The 26,611-nt window shown below is 37.1% G+C and overlaps 1 protein-coding gene across 1 annotated transcript in view; it reads left to right on the top strand.

The window, feature by feature from the left end:
- The window catches only part of HCN1 (hyperpolarization activated cyclic nucleotide gated potassium channel 1), a 199,736-nt gene that overhangs the window by 110,891 nt on the left and 62,234 nt on the right, over positions 1-26,611 (top strand). The window contains exon 4 of the mRNA XM_054055328.1: positions 13,771-13,989. Within this exon, the coding sequence (XP_053911303.1) occupies positions 13,771-13,989 (219 nt within the window). The remainder of the gene's footprint in view (positions 1-13,770; positions 13,990-26,611) is intronic.

Below are 26,611 nucleotides of genomic sequence, written 5' to 3'. Positions count from 1 at the left end.
TGAGAGACATGCTTTGGAACAACCTCTTTGAAAATCACCAGCTGGCATTTGAATGAGACGGGAAAATAATTATCATATTATTCTCAGATGAATCATGTGCCTTTTCCAGTCCAACTCATGTTTAGTTTTAATTCATCCATGATATCTTAATCTGTAATAAAATAAGATGATGTCATTTCTCTTGGATTTGCATAAAATGTTTTTGTCTATAGCAGAACAGGATGAAGTTAGCTTGCATTTGAGGGTAGCTTAGCACTTTGACAATAGTACATATAACCAAAAACTATTATCTATATTGATATAGATTGGCAAGGACTTATAGGGCTATTTTTGAACAGCTTTATACTTATAGTATTTTTGGTATTTTCAAGCTGATTCTACTCAGTCTATTTGTTCAGTTTTACAGAGAGTAACTGAGTAGTTGTCAGGAGTAAAAGCATAGCATCAATAATTTGTCACTCTTTGCAATAATACATAATATACCTATTCTTATCTCTAATAGTAAGGATGCTTTTAAATTAATCTTAGATGCAGCTAGAGAAGTGATGCCAAATCTGAACTCAGTTAAATGTTGCTAAAACAACATTGACAGAAGAATATTTAGGGGAGTTTTTTATTTATTTTTAATAGCTTTTACCAGATGTTCAGCAATGAAGTTTATGGTGCATGATAAAAACCTTTGGTGGGAGCAAAATATAAATTTAACTCAGATTTGTGTGAAGAGAAGATGCTTGATCTCACCCTGGAGAGGTACAGTCAAGGGCAATGGGCAAATGTGTTGCGTTTCCAGTAGCAGATTTGGCTCTGTAATTTTGGGACTTATGCAGATGTCTCTCCATAAGCTCCCATAACCCATACTATTCACCTAAAATTCACCTAAAGGGCTGTCTGTCCCTTACCCTCCTCCCTGTATATTAAATGCAGATACAGAATATGTAAAGTGTGCTATTATTTTCTTGTTATTCTCAAACACTCTTTGTCATGACTTTACTCTTGCAACAAGACCTTCCTGCTGCTGCTACGTACGCTTCTGTGCCCAAGTGGAGTAGTATAAAACTTACTCTAAAAGAAATTAGTTTATTTCTCAGTTGTATGTATATGCAAGGTTGAGGTTGCTTTAGGCTTTTGCAGTCAATATCTTTACAAAGCAGCTGTTTATGGAAAGGATGACATACAAATGCTGACAGCAAGTGCATCCTGGAAATGCCACATGCCCTGAGAAATAGCAGTATAAATGCACTGCTGTTAAGTGAATGTGTTTTGCAGATCGAGAAAACGTATTAACTCTAAACCAGCTTAGTTGAATTGTGAAGGCAAAACACACAAACAGGAAATAATGTGAGAAGGAGAAAGAAGGAATGAGACAGTTTAAATAGAAATAAAACATTTGAAGCTGAAGTCTTTTAAAAAAGAAAAAAGGTAGGAGCCAGTGCACTCATCCATTTAAACATGATTTGAGGAAACCTAAAGTTAGCATGTGAACAAATAAATAAAAGATGAAGTATTTCCATGGCTTAACACTGCTTGTTGGGTTTACTCTTCTGCTTTTAACAGATTTTAGACTATATACCATATAAATATACTATTTAAGTTCACTTACAGTGGTGATACTGAATGCATAACGTAAATAATAACTAGATATGTATGGCATCAATGAAAACTTACCTGAATGCAATGTAAGCCAGGTTTCTAATCAATGTTGACTCAGATTTATTTTAAAAGATAGTGGAAAAACTTGGCATTTTGACTTTTTTGAAGAATGAAATCTCCTTTGAAGACTTCCTCTGATGAATTTTCTCCCATAGAGTAATTTTGGGGCTTTTCACAGATTTGATTCTAAAGGTTGGATGTGAAAAAATCTGGTTTCTTTTTTTTTTTTTTTTAATCAATAATTCTAGTAATTTTAGTGTAAGCTTCAGAAAGAAGGAGTAGATCTTTACTCTGAAAAAAGAGGCATGGCCAACAAATTGAGGGAACCCCTCACTCTACTCTGGTGAGACCCCACCTTGAGTATCATATCTAGCTCCGAAGTCCACAGCATAGTGAAGACGTACTTCTTGAAGCAGGAACAGAGGCGTGCCACAAAAATGATTAGAGAGATGGAACACCTTTCCTGTGAGGACAGGATGAGAGAGCTGGGCTTGTTCAGCATGGAAAAGAGAAGGCTCCAAGGAGACCTTGTTGTGGCCCTTCAATACTTAAAGGAGGACTATAAGAAAGATGGGAACAGAGTTTTTAGCAGAGTCTGTAGTGATTGGATGAGGAGTAATGATTTAAACTCTAAGAAGCTATATTCAGACTAGTATAAGGAAGAATTTTTTTATGATAAAAGAGATGAAACGGTCGAAGAGGTTGCCCGGAGAGGTTGTGGAGGCTCCATCCCTGTAAACATTCAAGGTCAAGCTGGACAGGGCTCTGAACAACCTGATCTAGTTGAAGATGTCTCTGCTTATTGCAGGGGGATTAGATGACCTTTGAATGTCCTTTCCAACCCAAACTATTCTATGATTCTGTGAAATTCTGTTTGACTCAAGACCAATTTAAACCTAATGAAATGAGTACTCCAGTCTTTACCTTTTATTTGGCAGGAATTACGGAACTGTTTCTGTTTCTAAGTTAGCTAAAACTTGTAGTACTTATGCACTTGGAGAATGTAAGCCATGGTTGCAATAAAAATAAATGGTCGTTGTTTATCACTGTTCATATTTAGTGTCGTACAGAATGCTGTGCGTGGGTAGATTTATTAACATAATCAAACATTGGCGTGGTACTGGTTTAAAGGCAAATTTAACTGAATGTCTCTTAAGGGAATGGTTTGATTACTTTGTTTAAATGGACCAACTGATAACAAAAAGGACTATTATTTTAATTATACAAAACATGTAACAGGTTTCGGACTTTTAAGATGAGTCTTGCCATTTAGCCTATGCCCAGTAAATATGAAGCTTCTAGCTGAGAAGGGTTCCCAACCATTTGCCGGTTAGATAAAGCAATTTTTTGATAAATTAATGTTATTTTCATTAGACAATCTTTTAAAATATTTCTAATTTAACATCCTTTTCGAATTTTTTCAAGCAAAGTAAATGCCATGCATTGGAAATTCAGGTATTCAAATATGTGCCCTGAATCCAAGAACTTTTGCTCATATTGTGTGCTTTCTGCTTTATAATTTTATATATATAATTGAATAATTATGAAGTTTGCACTCTGACCATTCCTCTGATCTCATTAAGTGTATTTTTTTGTCTCTCACTTGCTCCTGCCCATGGTTTATGATACCATCTCACTGTAGTATGCTTGCAGTAAAGCCACTGTGCTGGAACTGAATTCACCTAGTTAAATCTCTAGCACCTTTTGCAGAGCCCCACTGACTTATCTCAGCCTTTGCATTGGCAAATCTTTATCCTGATCTGAATGTCAGATTGAATTGCAAGAGCAAGCCCATGGATCATAGGATAAAATCGTAGCTTGAGAGAAGAGCCTATTCTTAGGAATTTTATTTTCTTCACTGGTTAGGAGCAGGGAAGAATTGGGGAGACATTTCCTTCCACTAAAACACAGGGCTGCTCTGCAGGGAAGCTTGGGAAGCTAATGGAGGCAGTTTTAGCTGAATAGGATGCTGGTGCAGCTGACAGAGAGAGAAATGCTCCCCTGGAGCACCTACATTAAACTTCTACTCTGAATTACCATCTGCAACAGTCTGATTTTTTGCTGACTCTGTAGGGAGCCTAGGGAGACTCACCAACTCAGTCATCAAAGTGAAGTTCCTGAAGTCAGCTGATGTGAAATGTTATGCCTTTCTGCCTTATTGCTCGTTATCTCAAACAAACCCCAACAGAAGTTGGGCCTCTGGTCATTGTAGGTATCTATGTGTAAACAATACAAAATGAAATTTGTGGTTACAGTTCCCGATGATCCTCTATCGCTCAATGTCTTGGTGTTCTTCCTGTTCCTCTCTTCCTCAACTGTCAATCCTACACCTCCCAGGAGGCTCTTCTCCCCAAGGTATACTCTCTGGACTGAGCCATCTGCCTCAGTCTTACCCATTTTGGTCAAAGCATTTTCATCCTCACTGTATAGAGACAGACCTGAATTCCTTTCAACTACTCAGCAGGTGGATGTTATGTTGCTCTGCAGGATAACTTTGTGGATCTACCTGTAATCAAAGTATGCATTTTAATTTTAAATGTAGTGAGACACTTTCTTACTTTTTATGTTGCAGCTTTGAAAACATCCCATATGCTTTCCAAATATTTCTGTGCAGTAAATGGCATTACTATTCCTATGTGGATGGAACAGGTGTCTCATAAATAATTCCTATGGAGCTGTGAGAAGGCAAGTTGACTAAAAAAAGTTAGGCCCATGAAAAATGATTTATGACTTAATCATTTTCTATATCCACTAATCTGTGGAAACAAAGTATAGAATGATGAAGCTAATTATGACTTGGTCATAGCTTTTTTCTTATTCAGGATATGTTTTTTTACCTCTTCGGTAAAGAGTCTCGGTGGATATAGACAGTTTAGAACAAGGAATTAATATCTTTGAACTGCTCTTTCACTGATCTGCAACAAATGATCTATTTATTTAAAACTATAAGTGATAGTAAGAGAGGCTATATCCCACATGAGCACTAATAGGGTGAAATTAAGTCAATGAAACAGTGTATACAAAAGGTTGAACATGAAATTTGAATTATGCATCAGTGGCTTCACTTTCAGGTGAAGCATACAAGAGGTTTTGGGAAAGAGATGGGAAGGTGGACATAGGAAAGAGAGGAAACTAAAGGCAAAATTAGTGTATGCCTGCATCCAAGTTAGTGATTCAGCTGTTGAGAGTTCGTTCAGGTGTGACCACAGGACTGGCAGAGTGGCTCTTGTCCTGGCTGGCCCTTTCCAAGGGTGGCACGGGGCTGTGCCCCATGCTGTGGTGGCTGTACCTGAGAGGGGCCTAGAGTGACCATTTGGGCATGGGCTGCTGTTTGTACAGGGGTGTCCCTGTCTTTAGGGCTGGAATTGGGACCTGGATGTTCCTCACTTCTTAGATGAATTCTACAGGGTTGATTGGCTACTCCTTCAGCAGTGTTAAAAGAGAAGAGAGTAAGAGAATCACATTCCCCATCCTTACTCTTGGACCATGAAGTTGGTACCCTAAAAGTCAGGACATTTTTTTTATCATTTTTTTCCCTCTGGTAGAGGGAAATGAATTTTTGATGAGTCACACAGTCTTTTTTTTTTTAATATCCAGACATAATTTTGTAGGTGGTGTTTAGGCTGCTAAATCATTTATTCTTTTATTTTATTACCTTGAAAATCTTGCAGACTCTTCTAAGCACCTGCAGTTTTAGGGCATCTGAACGTAAGTACAGGTCATCAGCAAAACTCAGATCAGAGTTCTCAGAAAAAGAAAAGCCTCTGACCTAGATCTTGCTTTGGCACCAAGTTTTGTTCTTTTCATGGAGCCAAAATAGGATTTCAGCTGCAAAACTCTGTTGCTTCCTGCTGTCACTGACCAATAAAATAATGCTCAGCTTTTTGTAGGACACAGTATTTGATGAAGGATTGCGATTTACCACAGAGCAGACAGCCTCTTGATGGCTCAGGTACTTAGTAAGTTAATTTCCTAAAGAACTGCAAAGTAACATGACATAGCCTAAAGCCTCAAAACCATCAGGTTAGGAAATAAATTGAAAACCTGACAAGAAATTAGTTGCCTTCAATACTAAGTGAATAAGAATGCTTAAAACCAGCACTGAACCTCTGCCTTAAAAACTATGTTAGTTAAAAAGAAAATATGATAAAAACTATGTCTTTAGGTTAAAGAGAAAAACATTTGAATTTGTGATACCAAGTGTCATCTTATGAGGGAAGGAAACTCCTTTTTAAAGCAGTGGAACACCTGAATCCTTGTCGCAACATTCATGCTGATTCTCTGTGTGAAAGAAGCATCAGTTCACCTTGATTCATTTTCAAGCGGATTAAAACATATTCAGACCCTTTGTAGACGCGTTTGCCTTCGTGAGTGGATTATATTAGGCTATATTATTATATTAGTTTAAATCTACTGTAATCTGCAATTCTTATTTTTTTCCCTAAGGACACATTCCTACAAATAGTTACAAAGAAAAAAATATTTTGCTAGAATATGTATGTATATAAAACAAGGATGAAAGTATGCCTTGGAAAATGAGGCTTTGAATGCTTTGCAATGTTCTTAGTGAGAAAGCAATGTGGTACGATGATTGTGTGTGTGTCCGTCTCGGTACCTTTGAATTTATGTTGCATTTGCCTAGCCTTTTCCCAGTATTTTCACTTTCCCTTTTCTGCCATTCATTAAGTCAGTTGTTTCCTCCCTTGTTTTTATGTAGCTTCAAAATCACTTTGATTCAATGAGAGTGAAAGATAAATGTCCACAGCCAAAACCGTATCATTGTAATTCGTCCATTTATTTGAGATCAGATGCTCCACGTAACTTGCTGTCTAGTTGGCATTGTTCACAGAATACAGAAATGCAATTCCTTCTGTGGAATTCCCTTTCCGAAATTGATTGCAAATACTGTCTATGGCAGTGCAGATTCTTCCTAACAGTTTCCAGTGAAGCAGTACACTGTGGAGTCACGAGTCAGGTTTATGTCACTTCACTCCTTCAGCTGTCTCCCAGAACTGTACTATATTAAGCCTACGTTATTGTCTGCCTGTTCTTGATTATCAGATAGCTACTCTTGAAAATGCAAAGCTTTTCGTGGGGTTACATTATAAAAGCATTTCAGAAATGGTTTGATTCAATGCTCGAGGCTTGTTAAATAAACTATTTTGCATCATATCCAGCTCCTTTTACCAACTGAAAAGAGCAGAAAAAAGATATGGTGTCTTTAGTGCCCTCTGATTTTTTAATCTCAACTGCACTGTTCCATTTCATGAACTTCATTCCCATCTCTTATAAGAAAATGTTTCTCTCTAAGATGCAGTGTTTGCCCAGTGAAATTATATTTACTAAAAACCTGTAGATGTACTTGTTATAGTCCCTTCTTGTGACCACACAATGATTATTGTGTACTTATTGTGATTACAACGTATTTTCCCTTTGGCAAACAACGTGTATCTGTTCCCATCAGTCCATTGTAAACAATGGCACTTAAGTTTGTTTCAGGATCAAGGAACAATGTGGTTTGAGCTTTATCAAATTTAGAGCATGCTATGAGATGCAAGAACAAAACCAAATGTCTTAATCAGACTTAGATTATTTGATACATCACAATAAAAGGATCTCAAAGAACAAATTTCAGCATAGAATGGCATGGTAAAATCTATTGTATTCATCCCTTAGTTTGTCACGGACTGATTGACATGGGTGCTGTATTAATCCTAGTAGGTTAAAATGTACCCAGGTTTGTTTTCTCTCCTGGAAGCCAATTGTATCCACTGCCTGCTTCCATGTGGCTGGATTTCTTAGTTAGCAAGGCAAGCTGTCCTCAATTGAACCTGTGCTAACTCTCAGGCTGCGTTCAGGAGTTGTTTTGGAGACTATGAATGGACCCAAGCTAAAGCCACTGCTTTCTGAAAAAAAATGAGTACAGGTAGTCGAATTCCAAGTTGGGAGAATGTGTCCTAGCACTGTTAAATTTTCACATGGGAAAAATAGGTGTCATCTGTACTTTTAAAGTTTTACTCAACTTTGTAAGCTGTAGTTCCTTAAAAAATGTTATTGAAATAGTCCTTTGGAATGGAATGTTATTTTAAATGGGAGTCATACATTACAAACTTTCTTCATTCTTCTAGGTTCAGTGGAGCACGGTGACCAGATAAAAGGATGAGTCAGAGCAGGCTGATTCATAGGCAAAAGAATAGGAAAAGTACTTTTCCCATAAGCTTTAATTTGTTATTTAACTTTATATATACAGCTGTAAGAATTCATGATTGTATCTCTGACTACGTACAGATACACAGACAAAAGGGCAGTTCTGAACAGTATACAGGGGATGCTCCCTATGAGACTCTGAGCTTATCTTCTTATGTGAAGTACTCTTTTGAATGTAATAGGTCTATTCACGTGAACATAACAACTCCAATATGTGTGAAAGACCAGGCTGTGTGCACAAGTCAAATATCTGCACTTCTATTGCTATTTATGAATTGCGACACTGAGTCCACGGAGACAATATTCGTTCTTATCATGAAAAAGTAGCTATTGTTTCTGCTTGCTTTTAATGGGGTACGTATTAGCTGGTGAATGTTCCTTTTTTGGTTTGTTTCTTTTTTTTTTTCTTTTTTTCACCAGGAAAGATAATCAAAAGAAAAAGAAAGGTTTGTTACACTACATTGTTTTTATTTGATGGATAGTGCTGAAGTCATAGCACCAAAACATTTATAAAACATAATGATGGCAAAGTCACGTAATGACTCTGAACAAAGCAAATATAGAATATTTAGTCATTGTTCCCGCAATCAAACCTCTTTTCCTCTGGTATGCAGTGCCAAACATATCCTAAAATTTTTCTGCCAATATTGATTTAGAAAGTATGTGCTGAGTCATTTGCACCATCTGTTTTCTGTGTGCTTATCAGCGGAGAGAAATGTTGAGAAGTTTCTGAAGGCACCTACTAATTCCACTGACCTTACTGATTCAGGTTTTTTTTTTTTTCCTTAAATCATATGTGCTTACACACTTTTCTAAATTATGCTCTTTCTTCCTTGTGCTGTAGTTTCTTGTCTGCGATTTTAACTAATGTGTTGCTCTAAGATACTGTATGTGGCCAGAAGCACTTAGTTGTGCAACTGACTGATGGATAAGTATGTAAGCCGTGTATCTGTATCAAAATATGTATATAGATTACTGTTGAAATGATGGATCTCATATAAAGGTCCAATTCTAGTCTTATATCAGTGTTATGTACATATAACTAGTTGAAACACAGAAATTACTACTAATTGATATAATTTGTATTCTGAAATACGAAAGCAGAGCCACAATTTGAAGATGTATACATTCCAAATTCAAACCATGAGAAACTTTCAAGGACAAGAAAATTCTTATGGAAAGTTAGGTGTAACTGAACATGAGCCAGCAGTGTGCCCAGGTGGCCAAGAAGGCCAGCGGCATCTTGGCTTGTATCAGAAATGGGGTCACCAGCAGGTCCAGGGAGGTTATTCTCCCTCTGTACTCAGCACTGGTGAGACCACACCTTGAGTACTGTGTTCAGTTCTGGGCCCCTCACCACAAGAAGGATGTTGAGGCTCTGGAGTGTGTCCAGAGAAGAGCAACGAAGCTGGTGAGGGGCTGGAGAACAAGTCTGACGAGGAGCGGCTGAGAGAGCTGGGGTTGTTTAGCCTGGAGAAGAGGAGGCTGAGGGGAGACCTTATTACTCTCTACAACTACCTGAAAGGAGGTTGTGGAGAGGAGGGAGCTGGGCTCTTCTCCCAAGTGACAGGGGACAGGACAAGAGGGAATGGCCTGAAGCTCCGTCAGGGGAGGTTCAGGTTTGATATCAGAAAAAAATTCTTCACAGTAAGAGTCATTGTGCACTGTCAGAGGCTGCCCAGGGAGGTGGTCGAGTCGCCTTCCCTGGAGGTGTTTAAGGAACGGGTGGATGAAGTGCTGAGGGACATGGTTTAGGGAGTGCTAGGAATGGTTGGACTCGATGATCCAATGGGTCCTTTCCAACCTTGTGATTCTGTGTGATTCTGTGTAACAGTTGGGAGGATTTACTTAAATTTAAGAAGTCTTCAAGAAACTGTTGGAAATGATTGGTTACAAAAAAAATGTATAACTCATATTATGGCTATATGAGACACAAATACAGTTAAATTCCTGTTGGACTGTATTTTTTACAGTAACTTCAACCAGCAATGGCTCATGTCCTCCTGATTTTAGGCAGGTTTCCTTGGGACAACCACTGCTTTACAGTATGTGCGACTGTGTAAGCAGTGATGCTTTGTGCTTTCATTCAACTTTGAAGCCGCGCCTCGAATATTGCATTCATTTGTGCAATAACTTTCTGTGACAACACTAAAAACAGAGGGCATAATTCTGGGCTGTCAGTCTGACTCCGTGATTATAAATTAGAAGTGCCTACATTTAATGGGCACTGGGGTAGGACTGGGATAGGAGCTACTTATTGTATCTGTAGTATTTATCTCATTTGGATTTCATCTCCAGACGAGATCTTCGTGCCTAGAAAGAATGATTCTCAACAATGCCACCAGCAAAGTAGGCTTGCTAGTGCTTGGGAGAGTGCTATGTGACCTGTCCCACACCAAGTTAATTTCTAACAGTATACCCATATGAACCAAGATTTAGAGCTTGGAAATGTGAGTTCAAGATCCTTGTAGAGACCGTTTCACTTAATTCCTCAGTCAATCTTGGCTCCCATGGTTATAAACCATGCCCTTGAGAACTGCGATGATGATTTCTGTGACATATGCAGTGAGCATGATGTGAAAAGAAATAGGAACCGAGTCAAAAATGTGGAAACCACTACTGCCTGTGCAATAGTCTGTTTTTTATGAGATTTCTAAATCCATTTATATCTCACTGCAAGGGTATGTCTGAGGGAAGATAAGCTGAGCCTGAGGGAATGACTACAATATGGGAGTGGAATTGATTTGTCTGATGACAACAAAATTTCCTGGTGAAAACCTCCATAGATTCCAGTAATTTTGCCTTTTATTGTTGTCCCTTAGAAGATGCTCTGTGACCTTTCTGTGATTTATTTCTTATGAGCTGAATAGTTAATATTATGAGAAGATATTTGTAGCAGGTTTGTGTGAAATATTGAGAAAAGGATAGCATCCTGCAGTGGAGAAAGAGGCTTGGAAGTAGACTTTTGAAAATCAGAAGTGCCCCGTAATTAATGTATTCTTTAGAATATTTGCAAAGTTAATATATGTATTTAGAGAACTAATTGCAAATGATCAGTGATCACTGCTTTTGCAAATGTGAGAATTTCCTAATGTCATCAAGCTAGATTATGTAAGCAATCCTTGGATAAACAGCTTTGGTATTTCTCACAATTACAGTCTTTAATAGTTTTTCCAAATTAATGTCATTTCATTTAAAACGTTTTAAACCGATTACTGCTAATCTGGAAACAGTGATCAACCCATTGTCAACTAAGAAATTAAATGCCCTTTTTTACTGATTGGTAGGAGATTTTTTCAGCTCATGGAGGTTTATGGTTTGGTTTTTTTTTTAAATCTATACATCAAAACCAGAAAATGACTATTTAGGAAAACATTTAACGCATGTTTATATAAATACTAATATTAAAAATTATATTAAAGAAAAGCTGAATACATAAACACTGCATTCTTTAGTTTAAAGAATAGGCATTTCTTAACTCAGGAATATTATCTGTGAATGTGTTACGAAAATAATTCCTTATAATGCAAGTGATAAAATGGTGCTTGTTAAAAAAAAACCAAACCCTGTAGCAGAGAAATGGCCACTCCTCACCTTTGTAGAGCAAACAGCAGCACCATGGAATGGGTTTGTGGAAAGTTCCAGCCTCTCATGTTGAGACAAATTTAAAGTTGCTGCCACCAAACCCTTAGATTTTACAACATAAGTAGAAAAATAATTAAATAATCGTCATTATTATTTCATATAGTTATTTTGGTAGTAGCATAAATGATTTATAAGTTTTGACATTAGAAGCAATGTTCTTTTTGAGCAGTTTACATATTTATGGGATAAATCATTGAACAACATATGTAACTGTACTGAAATTTGTACCCTCCAGAATTATATATGTTCAGGATCATCTTAAAATAATCCTCATAGAATCTAAAAGGTCCAGTGTATGCAAATGATTTTACAAAACTGGTTGATTATTAAGAAAAAGAAAGAAATAAAAAAAAAATTGGCAAATATTTTTAGCAACAAAATGCTCAGACAAATCAAAGTTAAATGCAAATATTTTCTCAAGCTTTTTAACCAGGTCTTTTTCTCCTTCTGATATACCCTTTCTACCCATCTGACAATGAGCTGTTCAGGACCACCCATTCACAAGTGTCTGAAATGAGCCCAGTCTGTAACAAGCCACACAGTGATATCTACTGTCACTTTTATAACAAAGTGGCCGTTTGAGAGATTGCCTTGAACTCCAGTCTGGATTCATATGCAATCATGATTCTTTGATGTTTTGGGTCTTACTTGGGTAGATAACATGATTAAATGTTTTCCACAATATAAACTATACAAAGCTATAAGTGAGATTTTTCAGGGAAACTTCTTCACTTATTTCATTTTCTGACTATTTTTAAAGCCCCAAAACAAAAGAAAATGTATTTTCTCATTACTCAGTGAAACCCACCTGTTCTAAGGTAATTATATATACCTTTTTTTTTAAGTAAAGACATTGAAAACCTATTCCGTAGTAGTATTTATGACACAAAATTTTCACTTTTGAAGACAGACTGGAACAGCTCACTAATGTGAAAAGCTCTAATGTTGAAAGTGAAACAATTGCAAATACAGGGAACTATTATTTTGTCATCTGCAATACAAGGACTGTTATTTTTTTTCTGATGCCAGTTATAGGGGGTCTATAAAAAGCATTTTAATAGATGAAGAGCAGCAGAGTATTTAGTAACCTTGGCATTTAAGTGGTAAGAGAGAGAGCCTGAAGATCTTTGACAACAGGAGTATTTGATCAAAGCTTCTATGGGTGGAAGAGAGACACAAATATTGATATTTCATATGTAAATTTTATATATAAACGCTACTGCTGATTTGGAGATTTGTTTATGTTAACGCGATCATTATTTTTGGTCCTACATATTAAGACAGTGTACCGGTTAATTGCCTAGTCTTACTAATGTCACAGATTCACAGATCACAGATTCATTTAGGTTGGAAAAGAGCTTTAAGATCATTGAGGCCAACCATAAACCTAGCACTGTCGCGCCAGTTCTTCCTTCTTTACCTCTTCATTTCTGAAATTATTCTCAGTTCTTTGTGGTAAAAAATGTGTTTTCACATGTACGCTGTGTGCCTGCAAGCATAATTTGTTTTCCTGTTCTCACTCCATTCCTTTTGGCAAGGAAAACTGAAAAATCTATCAAGGAATCCCAAGGCTTTTTGGAATGTGTGCAAGTAACTGCTTTTCTCTGGGAACAGCCCTTTGACTGTCTCTCTGTAAAGCTAAAGGGACAACACCTTGCAATCTATAGGGTTTCCTATGACTGCAGCAGAAACAGACTTCTTTTGAATAGAGGTGCTTCTAAGGTAAACACAATATTAGAAGAAAAAATAAGATAAAGAGACATTACAACAAATTAGAAACACTTTTTTTTTTCTGTCCTTGAGAAGTGAAACAGCTGATAAGATTAAGTGTGGTGGTGTGTTAAAATAGACAACTCTGAAAAGAAAGATATGGGACCATAGCAGTATGTGCATATTAAAACGAAATACTGCCTTCTTGTGCTTGATAAATCTGCATGCTCAGCTCTTTCTAATCTGTCTGCCATAGACTGCAAAATAAAATTGACCTTTAGTTTCCTTGTAATTAGGTTAACACCCACGTTTAAGAATGCGATCATGTATTTAAAATAGGGAATTTTATTTATGCTCACTATGCTAAGTATTATCTGCCAGAATCTCTGATGTTTTATCTAACAATTAATTTAGAAGGAATATCTCTTCCCATACACAGAGGGTACATTACCAGACTGCTCTTTCAGAGCCAGTTATCTATGATTCCACTATACAGGTACAAATGTATTTTTCCCTTTAGCTGCTTGCTGGCTCAGTCACTTATCTCTTTTCTTGCAGAATGATTCCTGGGGGAAGCAGTACTCATATGCACTCTTCAAAGCCATGAGCCATATGCTCTGCATTGGTTATGGAGCCCGTGCCCCTGTCAGCATGTCTGACCTCTGGATAACCATGTTGAGTATGATTGTGGGGGCTACTTGTTATGCCATGTTTGTTGGTCATGCCACTGCCCTCATTCAGTCACTGGATTCCTCACGGCGACAATATCAAGAAAAGGTAATTCGTTTTAACATAATTCCTTAAGTTTTGTAATCTATTAATGGGGTGTTTTAACTGTGGAAAAAGGCGTACGAGTTTACATGAAATAATCTATTGGTATCTGAATCCTGCAGCGGATTTCATTGAACATGAAGAAAATCAGAATTCGCCAACATATTTTTACATGAACCCACCCACTTTCCTTAGGGAGCAGACGGTTCTGCGTGTTGTATGCATTAAATGAAATGTTTGTTGTGAAACTTGCTTTAAACTCTGTAAAATCTTCTGTGAAAACACCATCCCCTTGTTTCAGATGGTGCTTTGGACTCCTCTGCTGCACTCTAGGTACTTGATCTGTGTAGCTTGGGCATGTCTATTCAATTTATTGTTATTCCTTTGCACTGCAGTTTAGGGATAACGTGTCAAAAGAATGGGCTTTAAGTGAGAACCAGACCAAATCAATTAGTTTTGTTTGGAACTACCTCGGAGAGGCACTCAGAAGAAGTCTTCACTGGCTTTATAGTGGTATTATTAACATAGTAATCCATGACTAGTAGGGCGAAAAAGGAATGATGGTCAAAGGGTAGAAGAGCAGAGTTTAGTGGAAGAGAGTTCTTTACAAAACAGCGAGAAAAAGGTTGTTTCATTTGTTGTAGGTATAGTCGGAATTAAAGAGACATAAGCAGGTACAGGGTGGGAACATTCTGGACTGAGTACTAATTAACACTACCAGTTGTGTAGGCAGAGGCAGGTGTGGGTGAAGCTATGAAACCAAGAAGTGAGGGTGAGGATGGTGGCATAAGGAAGACGAGATCAAAATGAACCACAGGAAGGGAAAATGAGGATATACAGACTTACTGAGGCGCTTAAAAGAAGCCAGAATTGGTTATTATAGTAAATGGGGAACCGGAGAGGGCATGTGAGGAGAGAGGTCAGCTGAGCAAGGTAGTGAAATCAGAGAGTTCACATAAGCAAATAAGAAGCACAGCCTAAGCACTAGTATTTGGCGTATGTCCAGAAGAAAGTCCAGAAAGGCAAACTGGGCAGAAATCCCAGTGTGATGTAACGCAAGCCTGGGGGAAAAGCCTGGCAAAGAGTATTTAGAGGAGAGAGTGACCCTGGCGTCTGCTAAAGATGAAGAGGAATGGCCTGAGTTTGCTGGGCAAGGAAAAGCGAGAAGTCCAAAAAAGATTTGAGTAGGAAAGACAGAGGTGTTTTCTTTACAAGTAGACAAAGAGGGAGGAAATGAGAGTGTGTGGGATAAAAGGAGTTTACATTCAGCTTTCTTAAGCTCATGCTGCAACAAACCACAAGGTCAACATATCAGAGACAGGGAAAGGTAAGACATGAGCTATAAATCCATTACCAGAAAAATTAGCCAGCAGCTGACACGTTAATTGCACAGATGTTTAAAACAGACGTTTGCAAGCGAGAAGGCCCATACTTTGTTATCTTGAAGCATAAGTAAGAATGAGAGGTTTAGAAGGAGAGGATGGGTGAAAAAATTAAAAGCTTTAAAAATCTGAGCTCTGTCAGCGAACATGTGAAAGTCCCTGATCAGTTTCAGTGTAAAGTCAGAGGGATGATCCTGGTAGGTCATGTAAACCAAATTTAATGTCTTGTTGGGTGTGTGCTGCCAGCTGAAAGGGAAGTAATTTTACGAAAACAGGACTCTTGTAGGGAGTTGCAGGGCAGAAACATCTTAACCACGAACATGAAGGAAGACCTAGAGACGGGAACCATAGATCTAGTGTAACTATAGTTTCTCTAGAGATTAGGGTGAATGTATATACAGACACATACTCAAATGTATGAAACCAGCAGAAATGTCACCATCCACAAGAAGCATCATCTTAAGCATTATCCTCAGACCTTGCTGGCTGCAGCATGATATCACTATATTTTGAGCATCAGAAATATAGTGAGTGTAAAGACATTCGTATATTTTAAACTATGTTTACTGTAGCTAGTTTCATTTGTGGTTTTGTGTAAATTAAAACCCAGCAGCAGTCATGTACTATTGTATTTCTCATGTTTTTGTGTAACATGAGCTAACAAAGCCTTTTTTTCCCTCTGTTTTTTTAATGCACACACTTTTTTAAATGTTAGAATTAAGTGTCCGGCATTTTCAGTTCCTGCAGTTCTCAATATTTTCATTGTTCTTCTTGCTTTTACTTGTTTGTTTCCTGACATCAGCGACGAAAGCTTAGCATGGCATTGACAATCAGTAAAGAAAGAAATGAGCCAGAAATATTTCTATGCTTTAGAAAAATGTTTCTCTTTTCCTGACAGCTGTTTGTGTGCCAGTTGTTATGGGCTAGAGCTAAAGAATGTCTTAATTAATGAATTTTTTGATCTGATATCTGAGCCTCAAAATCACATGTATATTTTCGGCTATCACAACTATACTCCCATGTTGGTACATTCTTGTCCATCGCTTTATCATAGTTTAATCATATATTTTGAAATAAATCTTTAATTACAGCCTAACAATTATAAGTCATTACTACATACTGCTAATGAATATTTTATATTTTTCTTTACTCTGTAAACTAAATAAAAGGGTATTTCAATGACCAGTTTGTGGTACACATTTTTTTCAGTATATTTTCTAAACTATTGGCAGATAAAAATAGCTTATATTTTAATTAACTGAGACTTGAGAAAGAGATAAATCAAATCTCCAGCCACAAATTTCAGAGTTCTAATATATATATTGCAATATATCACTTTCTGCCAGGTACATTGTTGTTTTTTTCTCCTAAAATTAAAAAATTGGGAAATCAGGAGACTGCAACTTGTTTTGATTTTTTGGGCTTTAATGCTAAGATTTAGTTCTTTTTTTAGACTTATATATGTAGGCTTATGTATTTCTTGGCTCCATTGTTTTCTTTATAAGAGTTAGAGAAAATAATGCACTTAATATGAATTGCTAGGCAACACAGAATGGTAGTGGAGATTGTTCTTTGGTCCTTCTCTGAGTAACATCATGCTGAAATCTTATCTTCCTTTTTCTTATTGACTGCTTTTTCTGCTGTAGCTAAAATAATATTTCATAAATGTATCTGTGGAATGCAACTAATGAAAGGAGTGTTCTTATCCTAACACTAAAAGTAGCTGGAAGTGGTGTATTAGCTGAAATCACTGCTATCTTCCTCATTTAGATCCTCCCAAACCTCAGGCTATGCAAAATTAAAGCAGGCATAATTCAAATGGAAGAAATAAACACAGGAAGATGAGACAGCTTTCATTAAGCCAAATACATCAAATACCTAAGAGCACCAGCTAAGAATTCCACACAGAGAGAAATAAAACTACTGTAAGAAAGCAAATATTGCTCCACATGTTTTTTGTTATGGGCCAAAGACACAATTTATCAGAGGAAATTAATAGTGATTATAAGCTGTTAAATGTAGAAAGTGGATGATAAAATCACATACCAAGAAATACTGCAATAAAGGATGCATTGGTACATTATGGTCCCATTGAGGAAGTTTAAATGCTTTTCTGATGAAATGAGTGAAACTCTTCTCAGAGAAAAAATACCTTTCAGATTGAAAGCAAACGTCAGATCTTAGTACCAGAGAGTGAAGGGCCTATACCTGACAAAGGAGAAAGACATGACCAGGCCAGGTATATTTAATCCATATTCTCTTTTCAGTAAGGAAGTCTGACAGACCACTGAACCTTATAAAATGGTAGAATAATCCATGAATCAATGGCATCTTACCACTCTCCTTCCTCTCTTCAGTATAAGTGAAAGATGAATGCAGGAGTAAATAAAAATAATATTTTAAGTGATGACTTTTTTGACATTTTCTAGTATCTTGGAAATCACCACATCTCAAAGGCATTTGCCTTTGCAAAGGCAACATTTAATTGAAACAACCAGAAATGCATGTCAAAACTTGTTAATGAAGTAGTGTGAAATAAAGTAGCGGAACAGTCACTTCACAAGGAGGTGAAGATCATTAGTAAAATATTTCCTTTAGGTCTTAGCAGTTTTTGATAGGAAGATGTTCACCTAATGCTGTCGTTTTCATTGAATAATCTTTTTTGAAGACAGTTTAATCTTTTCTCTATTCCAGTCTGCCCTGGGCATAAAATATCCAGGAACAAGGTCACAGCAATCTAATAGATGCAAGATTCATCCTACTGTACTGATTGTTTCAGGTTCATGAAGATTTTTAAATTGGTTTGATAAAATGACAACTAGCAGATCGATATCATTATGCTATCATTTTGCACATTTTGATTTTTCTTTATTGATAACTACTAAAATAACTGTGCAAAGTTTCAAAGAGAAAAAATTTAAAGCAATTTTACCAATTGAAAGTAGTAGAGAGGCGTAAAGTATATTTAATTCAACTATATACATATCATAAGACACAGGAAAAAAATGACATCTCCATATAGTGGATGCTGACCAAGTCAGGGGAAGATGCATCAAATCATTATTAAAGTAGTGATGGAGTTCTGGAAATTACATCAGCTTCAAGTGTCCCAAAGGACATCTCCTTCTAACCCTATACTCTCCTTTTATCTTTGATTTATGGTCTTGTAGGACATCTTCAGTTGAATCAATCTACCCCAAAGGTAGAAGAGGACCTAAACATACTTTTCTACAGAGAAAAAACAATAATTGTATATAAAGATAATTTAAAAGCAACTGACTAATTTGTGTTGGGTCTTTTTACAGAGACAGCATCAGAATTTGAAACACAGATTGCTCATTTATTGTTTCTTAAGCATCCAAAGAAATGTTTACAAATGCATAATGGAGTTAGGGCAGAAGGGCAGCTTTAGATTTTGCAGCATGAGGCCTTTCATCGGCTTTTCAAGTCTACCCCTCCCAGCTCCAGTTTGGTTATCTAAATTGTCCATATAATCCATGGGAAGATACTTAACACGCACTTGCAAGAGGCATCAACCTCTCAGGGGCATCTTTGGGGTAGCAGTGGCTGAAGCATGTTTTTATTTCCTTTATACTCAAGTACTTTGTGCTGTGAGACATATGAGGTCCTTCCTTCAAAAACTGGAAAGGAGGACCACTTCTTTGGGCATCTTTCTCTAAGAGGTTATTTTAGGGTATGGCGGAAGGGCTCTGCTGTGGAGTAAGTCAAGGCTTGGTAGATAATCATTCAGCCAGTCATGCCTCTACATTTTCTTGTGTGGAATAGAAGACAGCTCCTCCATACCTTCCTTAGTTTCAAGCACTTCATGGTTACATTGAAAGTGGAAGAAGGCAGACACCAAGGTCTTGGCTTGCTCACTAGTACAGCTTTCTTGACTAGAAGACCTCTCTGGGAAATCTTCAGTATTTGCAAGTATTTCATCTGTAACTATCAGAGAGTTGCCTATTTCCACAGAAGTCTAGGAAACAGCAATTTTGGTCATGATGCAAGTGAATAGGAAAGGAAGAGCCATGGCAAGCTCAGGACCACATCACTGTTTAACTAGGCTTGTACAAGCTTTTGGTTTATTTTTTATTAAACTCAGGATAAGTGTCTATATACAGGTAAATACAAAAATAATTTTTTTATCAGCTTGCCCTTGCTGGAGTGCAGGGTCAGATGAGCTAGAGTGAAACTGATATTATATGTAGCATTCATAAAGGTCTTTGAAAATCTAGTTATACTGGCTTTTTTTTTCTTGCTTAAAGTCGACAGATATTTGAAACGCAAGTTGCAAAATTTAAATTTTAGACATCCAGATGAACTTGAAATACTGGAGCATGTAATTTCTGGATCTGATCTGATCTGATCAGCAAAGTTTCTCATGAAATACTGATTTCTAAGTTCAATAGCTTTTCATGGTGTCTACATTCTTTATAAAAGTGACTTTCTGCTTTTCTGATGTTGCTAGTGGGCTTTAGAAAGCCTGAAAACAGTGTAGCACAAACATGGTCTGTGACTGCTTGCCATTCCTTTTCTTTACTTAACAATAGCCCATTTTCACTTTTACAGCATAATTTTAACAATATGTCACATCATGTTCAGATTGTTGGAGAAGGTGAGCCACTTGCCAGATAAATCTTATCTTTTCTGTGCAGTTGAGCTATAGTATACATGCCACTCCAAAGGAACTACTTATTTTAGAGAATGAGGGATGGTTTACCTTGTCCTATAGTTACTTCTACTTGCAAGAAAAAAAAGGGGAGGGAAATAAAGCAAAATCTTTTCACTATCAGCCTGTAGTTGAAATGGGAAAGAACAACAAATACTATTACAAGTAATGCCAGAATCTTTCCCCCCCTTGCTCCTAATAAAAAAATCAGAAGTTGCTCACTTTTAGCAATACAATAATAACAAAATAAACATTTGTTTCTTTTAAAGCGGAACTGAGTAGTATGCTCAGTTTGAGGGTGAGACTTTAGGAATATAAATCAATCCGAACATTCTCACTAGGCTGGTCTCTTTTGTCTTGCTGTTCTCATCATGGTCAGTCTTGCTAGGGTAATCATGTTGGTTATTTTTGCCTTCTATCTCTAAAAAGATGATTTGTTCCTCTGAGTAGCAGGTACTGTGCGATCTGAGTGCTATCCACCCAACTGCATCATACCTGTGCCAAACTGTAATAGACTCCCACTGCTTCTAAAATGACAGATGAGAGTTACTTTGATTTATTGCTGTGTTGTGAATAATTTACCTGTAAAAGTTTTCTGCTGTCTTGCATTAAGAATTAGGTTTCTAAGAGTTTTCTGTGTGAAACTGCAGAGCAAGCTCATTACAATTTAAGCCATGTTCATGGTGACTATATAAAATTAGCTGTGAAGACATGAAGTTACACCAGAGCCAGATTTTACAAACAACCTGCTTTATTTTTATATTTATTATCACAGGGTGGGTTACACATTACATTAAAAATAATAAAAAACGAAGAACAAAGAGGAAACAAACCACAAGGAACTAACTTCTGAGTTTCGTAGTCTCTGTTCAAATGTAGCACAAATTAACTTTTAACAAGAGAAAACTCTGATTCGCACCAGATAAATGTAACTGGTAGAAATTATTACCACTACACTAGAATGACTGTGCTTCTGTTCTCTGTGTTAAGGAGGAAATAGCACTCAATATTATCTGATATAATATTATGAGTGAGAAAATAATCCTTGCTGGGCTTCATTTGCTATTTTTGCCTTGTTAGGGAAGTGAGGAAAAAAGAAGCTTTGATTACTCTTTTCTTTACTTTGAAATCATAATCCTCACCCAACCTCACCATATTTCTCGAGGTTTCAGTAATTAAAGCATGTCTGTCTTGAAAAAATAATAATCTGTATAACTAAGACATGCAGTATTAATTTATAAAGTCTTTAGAGTACTGTATAGCAGTAGAAATGAAATCTTTTCTCTGCAAAATAATGTTTTAAGCACTCATTTATATTCTATTGTTTGCTAAATTAAGAGTTTTGTCCATGTGGTTACTAACTTGGAAACAGTATTGTAACATTAATTCAAGAAGTCTATTTAGAGCAAATATTGAATGATGAATGTAGAAGTAAAATATTTTTATCTCGATGTGCTTTCATAAATTGCAGCAGACCTACGTTTTCCAGTGTATTTCTGCAACCAGAAAAGAAAAAATCAACAAAACTTTTTAAAACTCATTTATATAAGCACTAAATACATACTAAAAGCATAATGAAAACCAATATATTCATTAAAAATGCACAATGCTGTGAGTTCACATTGTAGAGTTTGGGCCTAGGGAAGAGTCATTTTCATATAAGAGTCTATAAAATCTCATTCTAGACAAAACATCCGTTCATCAGCTGCCTTTTATTATGGGCAGTGCTGGATGCCTGTTTATATTCAGGCAGAGTAGGCTGAATGTGTATCTTCACTGTAGATTTTGGTATAAATGTAAAAAGAATTTTATAAAGTTTTGAAGAAAACCTTGGGCAGTTCTTAAATGAAAATGGAAGGCAAATCTTGGAGTGTTTCTTTAGACATTTGACAGGAGCTGGTAACCAGAAAAATTCCTCTAATTAATTTTCCTCTCTATCCTTTTCCAACTTTTTTTTTTTTTTTTGAATAATCTTTTCTTCTCCCTTGATTAGAGAGTGTAAGTGAGAGGATTGGACAATGACCTTGCAGAAGAATATGGCTTTCTTTGATGTTGTTTCACTCTTGCACAGCATCACAAGTATTTTAGCCCTCAATTGGGCAGCATCAAAAGATGGACATTTCCTCCCCTCAGTCAGGAGTACCACCAGCACAAGAGGCAGCCCAGGTGGTTGACGCAAAGGGAAACTGAGGCATAAAGCTCCCATAGATAACTGATCACTGCAACAGAAGTAGTGGAAAGGCATCTGTGACTTTTTACCCATGGCATACATATAAAGGAATGAAACAGCTTTTGTAGCAGGAGCCAAAGGATATGTAAAGTGGGAGGCGCGGAGGGATGAAGAGTGGAAAGGACAGGGTCTACGCCACGGGGTGAGGCTGTAAGCTTGTTTTAGGGAAGAACTGTGATTGACATAGGAGCTTATAATGAGGTATTTCTTGATGGGTCTTGAATTGATGTGTGGGAAGAGCTTCCGGTTGGGTAGCGCGTGACCTTTTCTGGATGAAACTTGGAAATGATTTGGCTTGCCCTCTGATTTGGGGCAAAGGGATAGAGATGAGCCTTCTACTTCAATGTGTGTTTCCCCCACTTGCTTTGGGTATTAGCAGCTTCTGTAAGTGTGCTGTGCAAGTAAAATAACAGAAGAGACCCAAAGTGAGAATGATCAATGGTAATAGTTACCTGGACACCATCTCACATCAATCAGTCAGCCAGCCACAAGGTTTTGCATTGCATGGGTAGAGACGAGATAGCAGCTGATAATCCCTGCTCCATCAGGTGCACCTATAAGGCAGATAGTAGTTTCAAACAGTTTTGCTAGAAAAAAATCCTGAAAGGAAGGAAATTACCTCCTAAAGAAAAAGGGGAAAAGTGATCAAAAACTCTAACGGCCTATATTGGGCCATTGATTTTAAAGCAAAGCTATAAAAATCTGTGACCGACTCTGACTGAAAAACAATAGCACAATAAAACCACTAGTATATGTAACTGAGTAAATGAAATTATTATTCTTTAATGCTGAAAGATCATGTTTTATATTTATATCTCCAAGATATTTAAGAAACTGGCTCTTCTTCCGTAGAGTTCATGGTTTGGGGAAGATAGCGAAGAACAGCACAAGCCTGCAATCTATTTTGGACGGAGTTAATTCTCCCTTGTTTTTGCCTCAGATTTATTTTTTTCCTATTTTCTCATTTTACCAGTCTGCCATGCAATCCCTATGCCCATGTCCAAAGCATTCTCTGCATTTGGCAGAGAACATTTGTCCTCTTTTTCCTCAAAACCCTCCACAGAAACTGCCTGCTTTGTGGGGTTTAGAGAAGATGGGACCCTCATCGAAGCCTTCCACCAGTCTTGCTATGGCAAGAGAGGAAAGCTTTCATTTTTTGAAGAATGCTGTGCCACTTATGCCAATGAAGTGAGAGCTTCCTGAGGGAGCCTGCAGCGGTGTAATTACATAGACTAATGTGACAAAGTAGGAAAAAAGAGAAAAAAGTGAATAATGAAAGCATTGTACTGTGGCATATCCATTAATGTTAAGTGTGTGCCCCACTGCATGTGACAATTAAATTTGCAGTACAGTTATGAACAGAGTAGGAAACAATCCCGTGTCAGGCTGAGAAAATGATCCATCTCTGTCTGCATCAGCTGATGGCAATTCCTCAGTGGGGTGGCCTGGGTTTCTATGTCACATCAGGGCTAAAGGCACAAAATTTCTCAAGATAGAATTTAACCTTATAATTGACATTATATGTAACTCCTAATATATTTTCTCTGGGTGAGAGAGAGGGCTTCTCTGTTGGCCATCAATTTGTAAAATGTCAGTATCAGAAGTGAAAATCAGAAGGAAACTCCAACTTATACTTGATGTGGCTGCTGCTTTAGCCCATAAAGACTTATGGGTTACCACAGGTAGCTATTATTTATAGCAACGTTCTTATGTAACACTGATGTTTTAGCTGAAGCAGTATTCTGTTTCTGTAGTTCTCAGAAATTAACAATGTAGAGCCCATGTGCTATATTTGACCACTTAAAATGGTATTTCACTGTCTATGAATCTTTAAAACATATTAATTTGTGATGAAGGCGTTCAGAATTCTTCCGGTTCTGTTTTCACATTAAGTTGAGAAACAAAATACACACTAAAAGCCTCCCTTTGCCTTAGCAACTTCTTCACCTGTGTTTTTCCCATAGCCTGTTTGTTGCTTTCTCTATAGGGGATGCACTGCTGTTCTCTTGGGAAGGTTTCTGTACAATTTCCTGGCCATCACACAAAATTTTGTGGTCTAGCTACAGATCTCATGAAAACTGAAAAATGGCCCGGTGGTCTTTTTTTATTTATCTCTGGCATGCTTAAAAACCAAGCCACTCTCTAAAGAAAACAAAACAAACCGAAAGTTCCTTTAAACAAAACCAACCACTTTGTGGTGACCGTTTGGAAGGATGTTCCTTGAAAGAACTGTGCAGGTGTCAGCTTCACCGGGGGTCCTGTACTGCAGCCTTCCAATGAGATGCCCTAGTCAGCGCTAGTAATGGTGGTCAGAGGACTAGTTCACAATAAAAGCAGACTTAGATTACCAATTGTGTATGAGAAACGATAGCCATTGGAGGCTGTCGTGCTCACAAGCAGTGGTACTATAGTGAAGATTGCTTCTTTTGACATGGAAGCAAAGCGTGCTTTATTCTACTCTAAAACTAAGGTAGAGTTTTCTAAAATTTCAGGTTCTGAACATATTGCTCCTAAAATACTTCAGATGAGAAGGAATCAATCAGTATTTTATAAATCTGATTTCTGTTAAGTGAAAGAAAATGTAAGCAATCCTTAGAGTTTTTTAACTTGGAATTATGTGTAGAATTTTTTTAAGAACTCTTTGCTAGTCTTCACTACTTCTGCATTTTTCCATAGCCTCCTATAGACATTTTACCCACTTCTCCAAAGCTCTCTATATGTCTCTTTCTTGTGATGGAAGAAGGAAAAAAAAATAAAATAAAGTTATTTTCTGACAGAAGTTCCATTATTTCTCTTTAGCAGTTACAGCCTTATAATTTTACCTTTGAACCCAGCTATACTGAATAAAACATGTTCCCTGAGTGTTTCTGCAGAAATGATGGGCACAGAAATATAGAATCATCATTTATATGAGTTAAAATCTCCACAGAGATGTGGGAGGTAGTCCACTATTACTAAGAACTTTTTGTCTTTTTGGAGAACAAAAAATAAGACTTACTCTTTATGTATGATGCGATGCATTTTGAGGATTGATTTCCTCACAACCAGAAACATCACAAGCATTGTTAGTCTGTTTGTTCAAAGAACGCTTTAAACTGCCTTAAAATATGTTCTTTGCAGAATGTGCTACATTGTTTTTTTAATCTCTGATAGGCTCTCTCTCTTATTTCTTCTTTGGATTCTAATTAAAGAATCATCTTTAGATCTTGTTAAAACTTCTTCATTTTTTTCTGTACCTTGTGCATAAATTGCATAGTTCTGGAATATAAGATTCCTGTCACTCACAGACTTTCATCTGGAACCATCAGGTCTATACGGGTGCTTTGCAAGGGACCACAAATATTGCTTGGAGTATTACTTTACTGCCATGGTTGTTTATCAGAGAAACCTCCCTGTGCTATAAATTAATTTCCCTAAGGATGTCTCTGAAACTTTTATACTTCAAGACTGGAAAGAGGCAAGATGAGGAAAAAAAGTAGATAAGATGATCAAAGATATTTTTGCAATAATGAATGAAATGCAATGGATGGGAATATGGAGAGAGGAGCAGACTGTCAGACTTTTGCAGTTGTTGATGCAGAACACTCAGAATCATGAGTATTATGTGATATTGTGTGTTAACTTCAGTGATTCAGATGAAGTTGGAGACTTGAACAGTTTGACAATTGTAGATTATCTAAAATATATAATGAGAATCTCCGTTTCTCTCTCTTAATTGAAAGCCCTATATGCATCATGCAATGACAAGCTGTATGCTCAAATAAAGCATGCAAGAAGGTTTCAGACTGTATGTGTTGAACAGTAGATTCCAAAGTAATAGTAGCATTAATGACGTTACCTGCACAGAGCAGAGGTTTTCTGGTCTCTTCTAAGCTCCTGTGGTTCTTAAAGTCTTAGTACTGCATCTGTCTAATACAGACTCAGGTGTTTACTTGTGAAATGTGTGGAAGTAGGTGGATTAATTGCAGCCAATGGTGCTGTGCAGACCTTTCTTTTCCATGAGTGGCATTTGCTTGAGATAAGGCTTTGTCTGTATTTGTGGCCATCTGGTCTGTGTGTAAGCGATTATAATTTATTGGAAAAGCAAGGTGAAATGTGATCATCGATATCTCTATACCTGTGAAGAACAAGATAATTTTCTGTCTCTCTCTACCTTGATATGTACTTGTTTGGCAAAACATAAAAGACAGTGGGAGATGCCCAGCCTAGAAGAACCATTTCCTTATCATTGGGACACAGCTGTGAAATGAGAGAAGGTCAGTTTCACGTCTCTGATCAGAGGTCATGAAAAAATACAAGCAATAACTGAGCAACCTGACAGTCTGTGTTTACTGAAGGCTCTTT

Source organism: Cuculus canorus, chromosome Z (genome assembly GCF_017976375.1).
Source record: "Cuculus canorus isolate bCucCan1 chromosome Z, bCucCan1.pri, whole genome shotgun sequence".
NCBI classification, from domain to species: Eukaryota; Metazoa; Chordata; class Aves; order Cuculiformes; family Cuculidae; genus Cuculus; species Cuculus canorus.
This window is presented reverse-complemented; position numbering and strand designations above follow the sequence as displayed.